At 41.6% G+C, this 17,577-nt stretch overlaps 2 protein-coding genes across 4 annotated transcripts in view; one reads left to right on the top strand and one right to left on the bottom strand.

The window, feature by feature from the left end:
• Window positions 1–37: 37 nt before the first annotated feature.
• LOC139418191 (uncharacterized) lies at window positions 38–13,794 on the bottom strand. Of its 2 annotated transcripts, none has more exons than XM_071167454.1 (8): window positions 13,672–13,794; window positions 4,364–4,487; window positions 2,246–2,303; window positions 1,893–2,005; window positions 1,555–1,716; window positions 1,374–1,431; window positions 1,056–1,138; window positions 38–879 (listed from the first exon to the last, which is right to left on the bottom strand). In XM_071167454.1, exons 2-8 carry the CDS (start codon window positions 4,470–4,472, stop codon window positions 689–691), a joined length of 774 nt encoding a protein of 257 aa, XP_071023555.1. In that variant the 5' UTR covers window positions 4,473–4,487; window positions 13,672–13,794; the 3' UTR covers window positions 38–688. The 2 variants fall into 2 exon arrangements, with proteins under 2 accessions (XP_071023555.1, XP_071023556.1); XM_071167455.1 differs by lacking the exon at window positions 13,672–13,794 and adding an exon at window positions 6,305–6,422 and having other exon boundaries at window positions 1,893–1,975.
• LOC139418189 (rab GTPase-binding effector protein 1-like) overlaps window positions 7,659–17,577 on the top strand; it is a 26,125-nt gene continuing 16,206 nt past the window's right edge. For both annotated transcript variants that reach the window (XR_011635283.1, XM_071167452.1), the window contains exons 1-8: window positions 7,659–7,811; window positions 13,728–13,856; window positions 14,008–14,211; window positions 14,590–14,753; window positions 14,933–15,052; window positions 15,626–15,761; window positions 16,362–16,540; window positions 16,777–16,884. Coding sequence is in view for 1 of the 2 variants with exons in the window: in XM_071167452.1 (XP_071023553.1) it covers window positions 7,766–7,811; window positions 13,728–13,856; window positions 14,008–14,211; window positions 14,590–14,753; window positions 14,933–15,052; window positions 15,626–15,761; window positions 16,362–16,540; window positions 16,777–16,884 (1,086 nt within the window). In the remaining variant the exon portion in view is untranslated. The remainder of the gene's footprint in view (window positions 7,812–13,727; window positions 13,857–14,007; window positions 14,212–14,589; window positions 14,754–14,932; window positions 15,053–15,625; window positions 15,762–16,361; window positions 16,541–16,776; window positions 16,885–17,577) is intronic.

Genomic DNA, 17,577 nt, shown 5'->3' with positions numbered 1-17,577 from the left:
AGGCATCAACAATGTGAACTCTTGCATAACTTACATATTGAATAAAAGCACACATTTAGTTTATTGCAACTGTAGAAACAATTATTACTGCAACTGTAGAAACAATTATTACTGTAACTGCAAACAAATCAAACTGCATACATTGCTTACCCTCCTCTGGTAGAAGACATTGCAGTGTATGGAAGGTTTCAGAACACTTCAGTTCAAAGGGGCAATCTGCAATTGGTACACCCATTTTGGACTTTATATTCTAATTGATTCTTAAAGAATATAACTTGTAAATCCCTCATGAACATAGTTCAACTGTCAGAACCTAAAATATAGATAGAGTATAAAATGTACACAATGGTCAATATTCATATTGAAACTACACAGCTTCTTTTTTTTCTATACCTTCTAACTACAGCACAATAAGAGTTTCAATTACAAAGTATACCCTGAAACACAACTAAATTGTGTTGAATTCTTGGTTGTAAGAAAGTACACATTGTAACGAGATCTTCTTGGTAAATACCAGGCAGCTATACCAGTTGGCAGAGGACTGAAGTAAAGCATTACCAAATAAATTAGTAAACATTAAAGCTGTATCAGATGAGGATAGTTGTACAGAACATCTATTTTGGTCTAGCAGGAGTATACATTATGTGCCACCACAGTGTCTTTAAAATAGGCTCTGTTGCCTCTGGCCTTATCCCACATCATCATAGTCCTCCTCACTCTGACAGTCTGCTCCGATGTCATCATAGTCCTCTGAAATGCTGTCATGACACACGTCCTGACACACCTCTGTCTCTGTGTGATGGTACGGCGGAGGAGGGGCCTCGTTATCTACTTTCACATTGTAGGGTAGCTCTGCAAGGTTCTCACAGTTTTTGATCTCTGGAAAGCAAAGACACATTGATAGTTGAAGCTGCCCAAAATATGTTTTCTTACTGTGGGCTTAAAGGTTCCTATTGTGAATGTTATACACAACAGCTTTATCCTTGTGTAATATTACTCCCATTGTGTGCTCATGATTGCATTTTAATGCTCATCCCATGAAACCTGATGCTTACCGGGGTAGGATGTGAGAAACTGTGTCCTGGGTGGTAAAGAAGTCAAATCATCCTTCAGATCTTTGGGATGATATTTGCTGCTCCTGGATAAGGGAGAAACCCAATAAATTAGGTGTCCACCTTGGAAAATTCTTTTGACAAGCCCCCTCTCACGTCCCCGGATTACTGAAAATCCCTAAAACAAATGGCCCTATATTGTTGATTAAAAGGTTTGAGGGGAATACAGGACCAAAATGGTGGTTTTGTGTTAATGAAATCACTCTATAAATATCCATTGAAATGTTAAGTTACATCAACTGAATAGTGCAAGACACTTACTGGGCATAATACTCAGGCATTGTGTGACTTGGCAAATTTGTATTGTATTTTTCAGCAGCTGTAAAAAGATGATAGTTGAGACAATGTGCACAGACTTTGAAAAAGATAGCTCATATCAACAGTGTCTAGTATAGTCTCTGTTGCCTCTGGCCTTATCCCACATCATCATAGTCCTCCTCACTCTGACAGTCTGCTCCGATGTCATCATAGTCCTCTGAAATGCTGTCATGACACACGTCCTGACACACCTCTGTCTCTGTGTGATGGTACGGCGGAGGAGGGGCCTCGTTATCTACTTTCACATTGTAGGGTAGCTCTGCAAGGTTCTCACAGTTTTTGATCTCTGGAAAGCAAAGACACATTGATAGTTGAAGCTGCCCAAAATATGTTTTCTTACTGTGGGCTTAAAGGTTCCTATTGTGAATGTTATACACAACAGCTTTATCCTTGTGTAATATTACTCCCATTGTGTGCTCATGATTGCATTTCAATGCTCATCCCATGAAACCTGATGCTTACCGGGGTAGGATGTGAGAAACTGTGTCCTGGGTGGTAAAGGAGGCAAATCATTCTCCAGATCTTTGGGATGATATTTGCTGCTCCTGGATAAGGGAGAAAGCATTGGGAGAAACCTGAGAAATTAGGTGTCCACCTTGGAAAATGCTTTTGACAAGCACCCTCTCCCTCCCCCGGACTACTGAGAATTCCTAAAACAACTGGCCCTATATTGATTTAAAGGTTTGAGGGGAATGGAGGACCAAAGGTATGGTTTTAATTGTGTTAATGAACAACAAAACCAATCTCTATATAATGTCAATAAAATGTAGGTTACATTTTCATCAGCTGAAAACGGAATAGTGCAAGAGACTTACTGGGCATAAGACTCAGGGATTGTGTGACTTGGCCTATTTGTATTGTATTGTTCAGCAGCTGTAAAAAATATGATAGTTGTTGAGACAATGCACAGACTTTTAAATAGACTGTTCATATAAGTAGTGATGAAAATGGACCTGGAATTCTAACAATAGTGCTTTTAGTAATGTACACTGAACAAAAATATAAACCCAACATGCAACAATTTCAAGATTTTTACGAGTTACAGTTCATGTAAGGAAATCAGTCGATTGCAATAAATTGATTAGGCCCTAATCTATGGCTTTCACGTGACGGGGAATACTGGTATGCATATGTTGGTCACAGATACCTTAAAGAAAAGGTAGTGGCATGGATCAGAAAACCAGTCAGTATCTGGTGTGACCACCATTTGCCTCAAGCAGCATGACACATCTCCTTCACATAGAGTTGATCAGGCTGTTGATTGTGGCCTGTGGAATGTTGTCCCACTCCTCTTCAATGGATGTGCGAAGTTGCTGGATATTGGCGTAAACTGGAACACACAGTTGTGCGTGTCAATCCAGAGCATCCCAAACATGCTCAATTAGTGACATGTCTAGTGAGTATGCAGTCCATAGAAGAACTTGGACATTTTCAGCTTCCAGGAATTGTGTCCAGATCCTTGCTACATGGGGCTGTGCATTATCATGCTGAAACATGAGTTGATGGCGGTGGATGAGTGGCATGACAATGGGTCTTATCACGATATCTCTGTGCATTCAAATTGTCATCGATAAAATGCAGTTGTGTTCGTTGTCCGTAGCTTATGCCTGCCCATACCATAACCCCACTCCCACCATGGGGCACTTTGTTCACAAAGTTGACATCAGCAAACTCCTCACCCACATGATGCCAGACACGCTGTCTGCCATCGGCCTGGTACAGCTGAAACAGGGATTCATCCATGGCCATCGAAGGTGAGCATTTGCCCACTGTAGTTGGTTACAACACCGAACTGCAGTCAGGTCAAGACCCTGAAGAGGATGACAAGCGCGCAGATGAGCTTCCCTGAGAGGGTTTCTGACAGTCTGACAGTCAGAAATTCTTAATTTGTGCAAACCCGGCCTCCCGGGTGGCGCAGTGGTTATGGGCGCTGTACTGCCGCGCCAGCTGTGCCATCAGAGACTCTGGGTTCGCGCCCAGGCTCTGTCGTTACCGGCCGCGACCGGGAGGCCCGTGGGGTGACGCACAATTGGCCTAGCGTCGTCCGGGTTAGGGAGGGCTTGGTCGGTAGGGATGTCCTTGCCTCATCGCGCACCAGCGACTCCTGTGGCGGGTCGGGCACAGTGCGCGCTAACCAAGGTTGCCAGGTGCACGGCGTTTCCTCCGACACATTGGAGCGGCTGGCTTCCAATTTGGATAAGCGCTGTGTTAAGAAGCAGTGCGGCTTAGTTGGGTTGTGTATCGGAGGACGCATGACTTTCAACCGCTACTAAAACAATTTGATCTCACGAAATTGGGGAGAAAAAGGGGTAAAACATTTTTTTTAAAGAATAATTGTGCAAACCCACAATTTCATCAGCTGTCCGGGTGGCTGGTCTCAGACAATCATGCAGGTGAAGAAGCCAGGTGTGGAGGTCCTGGGCTGGTGTGGTTACACGTGGTCTGCGGTTGTGAGGCCGTTTGGACGTACTGACACATTTTCTAAAATGACGTTGGAGGAGGCTTATTGTAGTGAAATTAACATTAAATTATTGGTAACAGCTCTAGTGGACATTCCTGTCGTCAGCATGCCAATTGCGCTCCCCTCAACTTGAGACATCTGTGGTGGCATTGTGTTGTGTGACAAAACTGCACATTTTAAAGTAGCCTTTTATTGCCCACAGCACAAGGTGCACCTGGGTAATGAGCATGCTGTTTAATCAGCTTATTGATATGCCACACCTGTCAGGTGGATGGATTATCTTGGCAAAGGAGAAATGCTCACTAACAGGGATGTAAACAAATGTGTGCACAAAATTTGAGAGAAATAAACATTTTGTTTGTATGGAACATTTCTGGGATCTTTTATTTCAGCTCATGAAAGATGGGACCAACACTTTACATGTTGCATTTATATTTTTGTTCAGTGTAATAGCATAATTGAAAAAACATACCTTTCTTGGAGATACACTTGTTGATAAAGACAAAGATGAGGCCTATTACCAAGGATACAAAAATCATTCCAAGAACCACCCACAGCAAGAACTCTCGTAAAAGTGCCATTGGTGATCTAGTCCACTGCAAACAAAAGTGCCAAAATATACATGTAAGTAACTGATTATGAACTTCAGATGAATTTGAGGACCTCATGAATTCCACAGAAATGGCTACTTGAAATATTTTGCAAGGAAAGTAAATCAACATTGTTCTGCATTTCAACTTTTCAATTCAGTGCTTTCAGTGCTTTATTGGAAACATGAGGACTTTGAACATTTAAGTTTTGTTCTGAATCTCCATGGCATGTCACTTCCCCTTTTCTGAGCTGACCAGGTCATGTGGTTATTTTAGACTGCACTGTATATGAGCAGACAATTGTACTACATCAAAGGTGTAAGGCAAAAAGTGATTAGATTTTTACATAATATATTGTTGTGACATCTCTGATTCTTCAGCTTTTTTGACTGTCAAACGCAATCCTGAGCACCCTTACATATACACTACCGTTCAAAAGTTTGAGGTCACTTAGAAATGTCCCTGTTTTTGAAAGAATAGCTTTTTTTTGTCCATTATAATAACAACAAATTGATCAGAAATACAGTGTAGACATTGTTAATGTTGTAAATGACTATTGTAACTTAAAACGGCATATTTTTTTATGGAATATCTACATAGGCGTACAGAGGCCCATTATCAGCAACCATCACTCCTGTGTTCCAATTGCACGTTGTTAGCTAATTCAAGTGTGTTTAAAATGTTATCATTTTAAAAGGCTAATTGATCTGTCACGAGTCCGACCGAGGGTGGCTCCCTTTCCCGTTCGGGTGGCGCTCGGCGGTCGTCGTCGCCGGCCTATTAGCTACCACTGATTGTTTTTTCCTCCCCCTCCTTGTATGTTTATTGTTAGCACCTGTTAGGGAGTCGTAAATTGGGCTTTATTAGACAGCCGGCCCGCCTGGTTCTTTGTGCGCGATTAATTATTGTGACCTTCGGTTATGTACTAGAGGAACGTGTTTGTTCCCGGTCGTGTTTCTGTTGTACTGTTTTCGTCCCCGTGTTTGGGGCATTTGGTTTTGGAACACCCTGTGTTGCGTGAGTGCATTAAAGAGCACAGTATTGCCATCTCTGTTTCCTGCGTCTGACTCCACACCCACGACACCCGGAGCTTTACATGATCATTACAAAACCCTTTTGCGTCGTGCCTAAGAACAGTCCTAGTCGTGGTATATTGGCCATATACACAATCCTCGGGCCTTAATGCTTAATTATATAATTGACAAATAATTGAGATAATTTACATATAATACAAATTGACATTTTAACTATAATGAATGTTAAGTTTTAAAATGTCTCATTAACCGTGTTTGCCACAGACACAGCTGGTAAATGGCACTAATTCACACTTATCTCTGTGACCAGAGCTTGATGTAAATTACCTCAGTTTATCAGACAACATCCTTTCACAGCTGCATATCATTTTATAGAACAATGTGTCTAAATAACTTTCAACAATATCATTTTTTATACACAATACAATATATGTTGCAGAGTAGGCTATTGTTAAATTTGTATGTATTTATTATACTTTAACAGTAGATCTCAGCATACATGATAAATTAGTCCTTTATTATCTTATTATAAACTACCATCACCAACAGTAATTATCATACAAAATAAACCTCAGCTTGCGTCTGTAGTGTATTCTTATGTAATTTCAGTTATTTTATCAACACTTTAATCAAATAATAACAATATCACCTATTGTATTTATTTTACAATAATGTTCTATGGTCAGCACAGTTTTATAGTACGCTAGAATAAAATATTTTGAATACAAAGAAGCATTTTCTTGTTCTTATGACAATAGAATACACTCAAAATGATAGCATATGCCTTACCTTACAAGGAAAGTCGAACAGCTGAAAGCTAGGGTTGTGTGGGTCAATGATATTCTCACTTCTAAGCTGTGTACAGAAGATAGGGAAACTCTTATGGTGGCATAATGCATTTCTGAGATCTGCAGCCGACTCATTTCCTCTCAATCATATTTAAGGAACTCCCAGCTACTTCCCCCACCCATCATTCCGCTCCACTGGTTCAGATACTTTTATAGACCCTATTGAACTGTTGAGACCATGCAGAGTGTGAGGATGGGTGAGGGAGAAGAATATTATCTAATTTGTTAGCTAGTTTGTATGGATAGTTCAACAAGTAGTTTGAGTCAAATTAATATTGTCTTGGGTGAAAGCACCACATACTGAATGGCATCACGACATCTAGGATGTGATCTCTCGACTGGTGGTGCGTTCAAAACAACTCAGACTCGTTGTGGAAATGTCGCATTGACGTCAATTTGGCAACTCGTAAATACGACCTTCCTACTGGGAAAAATGCATGTGAACGCCCCTCCAATCTGAAATTATGACTAGGAAAATTGGGAATGATCTCTTGACCCCGATCTTTCCCACATGCTGAACTTTGACATCATGCACCACTAAAAATGGCAACAAACACAGTGGTCAATGGTGAGAATGGTTATTTTGTTCCTTCCAAGCTTTGAGCATGTGAATGCCCAAATCGTTCCTCTGAAGTAGACAAGACGTTCCTCCGATCACTCCGACATGATATGAATGCGGAAAAAGAGTTTCCCCACTTGGAAATGATCAGAAGCAGCCAATAGGAAGCTCTATGCCAGGGGTGTCAAATGCATTCGGTCTTCAATATATGGTTTATTTGATAAAATAGAAGTTTCGTAATGCTTTGATTGTTAAGAGTGTACTGATACGAGTAGGACACGTGACATCCTAGCAAAATTGAGAAAGTCATAAACCCCGCCTATTTCTACATTGTATCTTCTTAAAATATGATTTTAAACCTAACCACACGGTTAACTTTATGCCTAACCCTAATCTTGAATTTTTTTAAAGTACATTTTTGTTTCAGGAATTTTTACTATAGCTAAATGTCAATTTTGTGGCTATGGTAACTAGTGGAACCCATTGTGTGTGTGTGTGTGTTGTTCACACGCGTATCTGCCCTCATGATCCCACTTGATCTTGCCTCCTACCGACTGCCTTCCATTTTTGAATAAATGCATTTTCGTTGTTAGAGCGGCCACTAGAGTATATTGTCAATATAACGCATAATCTGGGATATAGCCATTTGTGACTGCGGTAACTAGTGGAAACCCCCGATATTTATGTGGTAGTGTTCACACATGCGTAGTGTGCTGTTTCCCCCAATGACGTTGTCTTCCATGTAGCAAGCACTTTCAAGCAGGCTGTTTTCTTGGACACGCCTAGCTAGCTAGCTTTCCTCCATCACCGCGCCGGTTATTGCAATTCCATCCCCTGGAAACCATGGCCGACCAGGCCTCGGGATCCGCCCGGCAGCCCCAGCATGACGGTAAAGATTTGTTCTTTTTTGATAGTCTTTATGTGGTATAGTCTCGATTTAATACAGATAATTAAACGGCCTGTGAATAATCGGGCTCAGCAAGCACCATCACCCGACGTGTCACTCCCTCTCCCTGGACATTATTTAAATGTTCTCACTGCTGGATATATTCATGCATAGCGAGCTACACAGGCCCAAAACTAGATTTCCATACGTTGTTGGGAAATAAATACACCCATCTTGGCGTTAGCTAGCTAGTCGAACGGTGTTGATGTTACCTAACTAGCTAGTTAGCTACCACTATACCTGTCATTGTTGTTTTGAAGCCATTGACAGTAGGCGAGACCATCGACGCAGTGGAAACTGGAAAGGGATAATGCTGGCAGTCACATTTGTACAAGTATCAAACGTTTTCGAACAGTGTTTATTTAAACATGAATATTGGAACATTTAGTTAACGTTAGTTTTCCATCCCCTTGTTTGCTAAATGTAGTTAGCTGCATAGCTTTTGTCTACTCTAACTAACAGGGGACTATCCCATTCATAGATGCTAACTGCTATAGTTCCTATTGCCCGGGGGAGTTTTCATTAGAGCCCGACGCTTGCTCTAAACGTTATTAACGCACATCGCTTGCGGTAAGTTTTTGGAAACGCAGTGATAAATAATTGTCAAAAAACACAAAAGGTTAAATTACCTCACACCTTCTTGTTAGGGTTAGTGTTCCTATGTCAACAATAGACTAACGAAACAAATACCAAAATATAGTTTTCGGATGGAATTTTTCTTTAACAACGTTTGATTATGGAAGAAACTGGGGAGGAAGTGTGTTTCCATCAACTGGAGGCACACACAACTTGTTGATCTGTGCAAAACGGCTACAGTAAGTGTTTTTTACTTTTTAAATTTTAAATATTTCTCGCAGATATGAAAGATAAGGGGCATATGTTTTAAAAAACGGTTTGAGGATTGACTATTATACATGTTAAAAGACCTTGTCTGAATTTGTAGTTAACATGGAGCCAAATGCGGGCGAATGTACATGGAGAAGGGTTTTCGAGAGCTAGCAGGGGACATGGACCAATTTTGAGTTTCAGACCCTAGCTAATTTGCTAGTAGTAGCCACGCAGATACATCGTTGGCCAAAATGTATTGATAAATTCAGCCTATGACTGAATTCAATTTACAGGATTCTTGCAGATTTTGTCGAACTATCTACACCAGATCTTGCAATGGAGATAATGAGTTGTGTCAATGGTTGTAATGTTACTGATGTCATCCCACTCTGAAATATGTCATGCTCTGCAATATGCACAAGCTGACATTTTCACACCTCTGTTCATTTTAATGGCCTCTGACTTGTATGCCATTTCTAGGAGTTGTCCAAAGTAGAGGTGCTCCATATCCGTCCTCAGTTTAGCACAATGTTTTTGGTTTAGTGTGTGTTTATAGCGACTTTGAGATTCTACTTCTAATGAAAAGTGCTATCTATATAAAATACTATTATTATTGAGGCTACATTCACCAGGTGCTAAATGAGTGCAATAACACATTTAATTGACTAAAGACAGGCTTTGCAAAAGGCAACACTGATCTGATGATTTTACCGCTTAGTATGGCAAATGCGCCTCTATAGACCGCAAAGCGCTACAGATGGTTATGCGGATGGCCCAGTACATCACTGGGGCAGAGCTCCGTGCCATCCAGGACCTCTATATCAGGCGGTGTCAGGAAGGCCTGAAAAATTGCCATAGACTGTTCTCTCTGCTATCGTCCGGCAAACGGTACTGGAGCGTTGGCTTTCGAACCAACAGGCTCCGAGATAGCTTCTACCCTAGGCCATAAGACTGCTAAATAGTTAATTACCTGGACAATCTGCATTGACCTTATCTTGCACTGATTCTATGCACTCACAAGACTATATTCTGTTTATACACATTTACATACACTACTGTACAGACACACACACGCATACACACATGCAGACACATTCACACTCATCCTATGCTGCTATGCTATTCTTTATTTTAATTTTACTATTATCTATCCTGATGCCTTGTCACTTGACCCTGCCATTATGTACATAGCTACCTCAAGTACCCCAGCACATTGTTATGGTACTGGTACTCCCAGCATATAGCTTAATTCTTGTCTATTTTATTCCTCTTGTGTTTCTATTTGTCTTATTAACTCTGCCTCATAGCAAGAATTTCAATGTAAAGTCTACACCCGTTGTATTCGGTGCATGTGACATACATTTTTATTTGAATGGGAAAAGCTGTACAGTATGTAGCCTAAAGCTAGTGGAGAGATATTCCCAGAGTAGGCCAAAAAACCAAAATCAAAGACTGGAACTGGCAACTAGTGTACTTTTTGAGCTGGAGATTGACTCTAAAAAGTAAATTTATATTACTGTGCCATTTATATAACCATTATGTTGGACACAAGGGATATCAGGCAACTCATGCTGTTTTATATGTAATGAAGTTGAATATTTTACCAACTTGGACATCCCCTGGAGTTTGTTGATGATCAGGCCTATGTCAAAGTCTTTGTTTAGTTCATTTGAGCATGTCTTTCTGGTCAAACATCTTGCTAACACAGTCACTATGCTAATACAGTCATTAAATACTCATTTGATTCTAGCCCCAGAATGCTGCTTGGTATTTTGTACGGCATAGGTATTGTCCTTTTGGATTGGCTACAATTAGTGAGATTGATTTGTTTCTGAGCTGGTCATGGGTGCACCTCAGCCACGCTCAAGGTCCTAAACAATATCATAATTGCCATCGACAAAAGACTATACTGTGCAGCTGTATTCATCGACCTGGCCAAGGTTTTCGACTCTGTCAATCACCGCATCGGCAGACTCAAAAGCCTTGGTTTCTAATGACTGCCTCACCTGGTTCACCAACTACTGTGTCAAATCGGAGGGCCTGTTGTCCGGACCTCTGGCAGTCTCTATGGGGGTGCCACAGGGTTCAATTCTCGGGCTGACTCTTTTCTCTGTGTACATCAATGATGTCGCTCTTGCGGCTGGTGATTCTCTGATCCACCTTTACGCAGACGACACCATTCTGTATACTTCTGGCCCTTCTTTGGACACTGTGTTAACAAACCTCCAGACGAGCTTCAATGCCATACAACTCTCCTTCAGTGGCCTCCAACTGCTCTTTAATGCTAAATGCTCTTCAACCGATCGCTGCCCCACTTGCCCGCCCGCCTAGCATCACTACTCTGGACGTTTCTGACTAAGAATATGTGAACAACTACAAATACCTAGGTGTCTGGTTAGACTGTAAACTCTCCTTCCAGACTCATTAAGCATCTCCAATCCAAAATTAAATCTAGAATCGGCTTCCTATTTCGAAACAAAGCATCCTTCACTCATGCTGCTAAACATACCCTCGTAAAACTGACTATCCTACTGATCCTTGACTTCGGCGATATCATTTACAAAATAGACTGCATCCAATTTGCTGAGTAGCGTGTTGGAGGCTATCACAGTGCCATCCGTTTTGTCACCAAAGCCCCATATACCACCCACCATTGCGACCTGTATACTCTTGTTGGCTGGCCCTCGCTTCATATTTGTCACCAAACCCACTGGCTCCAGGTCATCTGTAAGGTAAAGCCCCGCCTTATGTCAGCTCACTGGTCACCATAGCGGCACCCACCCGTAGCACACGCTCCAGCCGGTACAGTTGAAGTCGGAAGTTTACATACACTTATGTTGGAGTCATTAAAACTAGTTTTTAAACCACTCCACAGATATATTGTTAACAAACTATAGTTTTGGCAAGTCTGTTAGGACACCTACTTCGTGCATGAAAGTCATTTTTCCTACAATTGTTTACAGACAGATTATTTCACTTATAATTCACTGTATCACAATTTTACTTGGTCAGAAGTTTATATACAGTAAGTTGACTGTGCCTTTTAAACAGCTTGAAAAATTCCATTAAATGATATCATGGCTTTAGAAGCTTCTGTTAAGCTAATTGACATCATTTGAGTCAATTGGAGGTGTAAATCCTTGGGAGCAATTTTCAAACGCCCGAAGGTACCATGTTCATCTGTGCAAACAATTGAACACAAGTATATACACCATGGGACCACGCTGCCATCATACCGCTCAGGAAAGAGACGCGTTCTGTCTCCTAGAGATGAAAGTACTTTGGTGCGAAAAGTGCAAATCAATCCCAGAACAACAGCAAATGACCTTGTGAAGATGCTGAAGGAAACGGGTACTAAAGTATCTATATTCACAGTAAAACGAGTCCTATATCGACATAACCTGAAAGGCCGGGGGGCTTTGCATGTTGTGGGGGTGCTTTGCTGCAGGAGGGACTGGTGCACTTCACAAAATAGATGGCATCATGAGGCAGAAATTATTTGGATATATTGAAGCAACATCTCAGGACATCAGTCAGGAAGTTAAAGCTTGGTCCAAATGGGTCATCCAAATGGACAATGACCCCAAGCATACTTCCAAAGTTGTGGCAAAATGGCTTAAGGACAACAAGGTCAAGGTATTAGAGTGGCCATCACAAAGCCCTGACCTCAATCCTATAGAACATTTGTGGGCAGAACTGAAAAAGCGTGTGCGAGCAAGGCGGCCTACAATCCTGCCTCAGTTACACCAGCTCTGTCAGGAGGAATGGGCCAAAATTCACCAACTTATTGTGGGAAGCATGCGGAAGGCTACCAAAGTATGTTTGACCCAAGTTAAACAATTTAAAGGCAATGCTACCGAATACTAATTGAGTGTATGTAAACTTCTGACCCACTGGGAATGTGATGAAAGACATAAAATAGTGATTTATTTCAGCTCTACTATTATTCTGACATTTCACATTCTTAAAATAAAGTGGTGATCCTAACTGACCTAAGACAGGGAATTTTTACAAGGATTAAATGTCAGGAATTGTGAAAAATTGAGTTTAAATGTATTTGGCTAAGGTGTATGCAAACTTCCGTCTTCAACTGTACATTTCACTGGTCCACCCCAAAAGATAATTCCTCCTTTGGCTGCCTTTCCTTCAAGTTTTCTGCTGCCAGTGACTGGAACGAATTGCAAAAATCACTGAAGCTAGAGTTATATCTCCCTCACTAACTTTAAGCATCAGTTATCAGAGCAGCTTACAGATCATTGAACCTGTACATAGCCCATCTGTAAATAGCCCATCCAACTACCTCATTCCCATATTTTTATTTATTTTTATTTAAATATATATCTCTGCTCCTTTGCATCTCTACTTGTGCAGAAGATTAATGCACATCTATCACTCGTGTTTATTTGCGAAATTGTAATTATTTTGCCACTATGGCCTATTTATTGCCTTACCTCCCTAATCTTACTTCATTTGCACACACTGTATATAGACTTTTCTATTGTGTTATTGACTGTACGTTTGTTTAATCCATGTGTAACTCTGTTTGTTTATCTTGGCCAGGTCGCAGTTGTAAATGAGAACTTTTTCTCAACTGGCCAACCTGGTGAAATAATAATCTGTCCACCAGTTAGACCTCCATTTATTGTATTATAAACAACACCAACAGGGATTATTGTTGAGGTGAAGACCAAGTGACCCTCCCACTGAGTCCTGCCTTGGCAATACCAAAAATGTAGTTATGGATTGCCCCTCGCAAAAGCTCTGACTAAGGCCTTGAGGCCGATCCGTAAAGCTTATTAAAGAGCAGTGATACTATCAAGAACAGTGCAGGTTTCTTTTTTCTTATCTTATTCAACTGTTACCATGCCCCTGCAAAAAAGATGGCTCAGATGTGCTAGTGCCTTTTGAATTTTCCCTTTAAATAAATGAAATCACTGCTTTCAGGCTGGTTGTATTGCAGTATGTAGACAAATACCTTTTTTTTTCTTCCTGGAAGTTTCTTTAGTGTTCTTGTTTTGTAATTTCCCTTAGCGGTGCTCCAGCAGCGAGTGGTAGCCCTGGAGCAGGAGAGAGCTGAGTTTGTCAAGCGCAAACAGCAACTGGAGTCTGAGTTCAACCAGAAACGGGCCAAGTTCAAAGAGCTCTACCTGTCCAAAGAAGGTGACTGTTCAATCTGCTGTCCGCATTATGCCATGTTGCTAAACTTGTGTAGTTAGCTTCATGAATATGGACCCTGGTCTCCTGGAACATATCCAACCTTATCATGGGTTACCTCCTATATTTTCCTCACTGTTCCTCTCTTTCCTCCCAGAGGAACTGAAGTGCCAGGCAGCGTCTTTGGAGGGGGCCCAGTCGGAGCTGAGTCGTGTACAGGCCCAGCTGGAACAGGCCCAAGCTGACATGGAGAACATCAAGGCGGTGGCCACTGTGTCAGAGAGCACCAAGCAGGAGGCCATTGACCAGGTCAAGGGACAGTGGCAGGAGGAGGTGGCCTCCCTACAGGCCATCATGAAAGGTACTGTAGCTAGGCTAACTCTACATTGCCTCCTCTGGCCCTAATTTTGCCATTCAGTATCTAGTTGGTGACTCTGTTGGAAGGATACCAGTAGCTGTAAATAACCCATGTAACATTTCCTCTAGACTAGGCCTGCATGAAAGGCAGTCATTTTGATCCCATGTCATTGCCATGCTTCTGTTACAGAAGTAGCATCTTAGCTTGATATGCAGAAATGAACATAGAATAAAAAATTGTCAGCAAATAAAGTTTGTTAAATTGAGTTGAGTAGGTATCTAGTAATGAGCCTGATTTGAAAATCCACTGCTACTCTTTACACTGAGGATCAGTTATGAGCACATTGACTGGTACTGTGTTATATCTCCCCTCCCCCCTCAGACACAGTGCGTGAGTATGAGGTGCAGTTCCACCAGCGCCTTGAGCAGGAGCGTGCCCAATGGAACCAGTACAGGGAGGTGGTGGAGAGGGAGATGGGCGAGCTGAGACACCGCCTCTCTGAGGGCGGCCAGGAGGAGGAGAACCTGGAGAACGACATGAAGAAGGTTGGCTGGTTTCACACTGGGGGGGGGTGTGTGTGTGTCATCAAAGTACATTAATCCTTTCATCAGTGTTGGGGTCAATTCCATTGCAATTCAATCAATTTAATAAAAACAGAAAATCTCCATAGAGAAGCCTTGAAGAGAATTGGAATGTGACTCGATTTGAATGTGTTTCCCCCCAGGCCCAGGAAGATGCAGAGAAGCTACGGTCAGTGGTAATGCCTATGGAGCAGGAGATAGCAGCTCTGAAAGTCAAACTGACTGTGGCAGAGGACAGGGTGAAGGAGCTGGAGGCCTCAAAGGTTAGTCAAAAGGGTCTGGAAAGGAAAACAGACTTTTACAACACAGACAAGATCTCCATGCTTATTTTATTAACAAAACAATCTTATCCATCCAAGATGTCAATTGCAGTATGGGTTATATCTAGACGACGGTAGGCTAGATTCAGCCGTGGGTCGATTTGACGGAGTGGATGGTCAGGGGGACGGAACCTAATTATAATTTGTACACTGCAAATTGACCACAACTAAGCCTAAAAAGAGATTTGTATTTGAAAATTACAATGAGACACGATCACATGTGTCTCTAGGGAACAGATTTCCTAAATTAAACACATTTTTTGCTGAATTCCTGGTTATTTTTTTATTAATTTTTTGCCCAAAACTAAAATAATAAAAATATCCCTTGCGGGCCGGTTTTGGCTCGCAGGCCGCCTTTTGCTGACCCCTAATTTAGACCATTTGCAGAGGACCATGAATTTAGGATAATTATTTATGACATTTATAGACAAATAATCTAGGCAAAACTGTCTGAAGTGATACAGTGGAAAATATGTCATTTGAGTTACTGATAAATGACTTGTTTTTGTTCTGTAGGTAAAGGAGCTCAATCATGTCCTGGAAGCAGAGAAATCCTGCCGCACAGACCTGGAGATGTACGTGGCGGTGCTCAACACTCAGAAGTCAGTCCTTCAGGAGGACGCAGAGAAACTACGAAAAGAGCTCCATGAAGGTGACACACTCGTAAAGCTTTTTTTTTTAAGCAAGCTGTTAGCAGTTGATGTTATTATTTTAATAACACAGACCCCAAAGCAAATCAAGGGGAGGAAAATAGGTTTATTCAAGTAGGACAAATCATGTTTGGAAGTAGATGGTCAGTCTCCCCTGTCCTCAGTGATGCTCTCCAGTGATTCTCCCCACAGAACAAAGGGAAAGCATGTCGTTTTATAACCCAGCCCTAGCCTGTGGTTGACCAATTAGAATTCCTTGCAATAAAACTGGGCCAATGGCCAAATGCAAGTATCCTATTTCAGGCTCACTGTATAGACAAATTCCTCCCATTAATCCCCTATTACAGAAAAAACACTATTTCCATTCATCTTTAGTACGCTATTGACTTTTAATCCTCTGTCTCTTGTACTCTAATGACCTCTTGTCCTCTCTCTGCATTGTGTATTTATCTTTCAAATGTTCTTCTACTGTCAAACATAAGGATAAGAGATGTAAGACATTTCAATACAGAAGTACAGCACAGTATTGTCCTTTTTCCCCCCGCTATCTCTATCTCTCGCTATATATATCTGTCTGTCATGTTTTTTTCTTCCATGGTCAGTGTGTCACCTCTTGGAGCTGGAGCGGCAGCAGCACAACCAGCTGAAGCACACTTGGCAGCGGGCCAACGACCAGTTCCTGGAGTCACAGAGGCTGCTGATGAGGGACATGCAGAGGATCGAGAACGTGCTCTCTTCTGAGCAGCTCCGGCAGGTGGAAGAGATTAAGAAGAGGGACCAGGTACGCACACCTGGAGTCAGAAGGGGTGTGGGGGGGGTTAGTGGCCTGGGGTGTGTCTGGCCGTGCAAGATTGAATCAGACAATATATGAGGAATAGAGTAAATACTGACAGTGTAATGACAGACAATTTGACGTGATATTGTGTGTGCATGTGCTCTTATGGGAATGCCAGTCAGTTAAAAAGGCGTAAATATCCTGTCAAAGTGTAGTCCATTTATTGACATTGTTTCCCTCAGGAGGAGGATGAGAAGGAAAGGATCAGCCAGGCAAAGGAGCAGAACGAGGAAGACAGGACAGAAACCGAACCTTTAGAAGACTCATTCCTTGGGCTCAGTATTGAAGAGGTATGGATATGATGTCACCAACACCTTACAGAGAGCACATGCCTCAGACACATGTGATCTTCTCTCTTTAAAACATTATCTCTTCAGTTCATATTGAATATGAAGTCCATAAAATCTGGACATTAACTCCACATCTTTACAATGACTTTGGGTCTCGTTGAATGTTTAAGGTAACCTCTCCACCTAATCCGCTGTGACAAGCATGGTCAATTGTGGTCTAAAATGCCATCTCCTTAAATATCTTGGAGAATTTCTTTAATGACACTAACATAAGTATTCCAGAAATTGGTCTAAAGCATGTGATTTTGTTCAAAGCACTATTTTCTGACAATGTACCTCGCATTTCCAGTTTTGACATCGCACTCACAACAAAAGCACATCCCCACCCATTTTCTTTCTTTTGCTTTCTGTCATTCTGAGTCTCTGAGGCTGTGTTTATACAGCCACCCTAAGAACCCAAATCTGATTTTCTTTCTATATCCATTTTTCTTTTCTGACCCACACTGTTTTACATGTGACCCATATTAGATTTGCACATTCACACTGATGCAATGCTTATTTCCTGTCACTGGTTGTCATGGTAACGTCACGACATGAAAAATATATATCAGACAGATTGCATATGGAGGATTAGGTTTGTATCAGGATTCAGATCCACATGTGGAGGTGGTATATATGGGAAGTCAAAAGATA

Source organism: Oncorhynchus clarkii, chromosome 10 (genome assembly GCF_045791955.1).
Source record: "Oncorhynchus clarkii lewisi isolate Uvic-CL-2024 chromosome 10, UVic_Ocla_1.0, whole genome shotgun sequence".
Classification (NCBI taxonomy): domain Eukaryota; kingdom Metazoa; phylum Chordata; class Actinopteri; order Salmoniformes; family Salmonidae; genus Oncorhynchus; species Oncorhynchus clarkii.
This window is presented reverse-complemented; position numbering and strand designations above follow the sequence as displayed.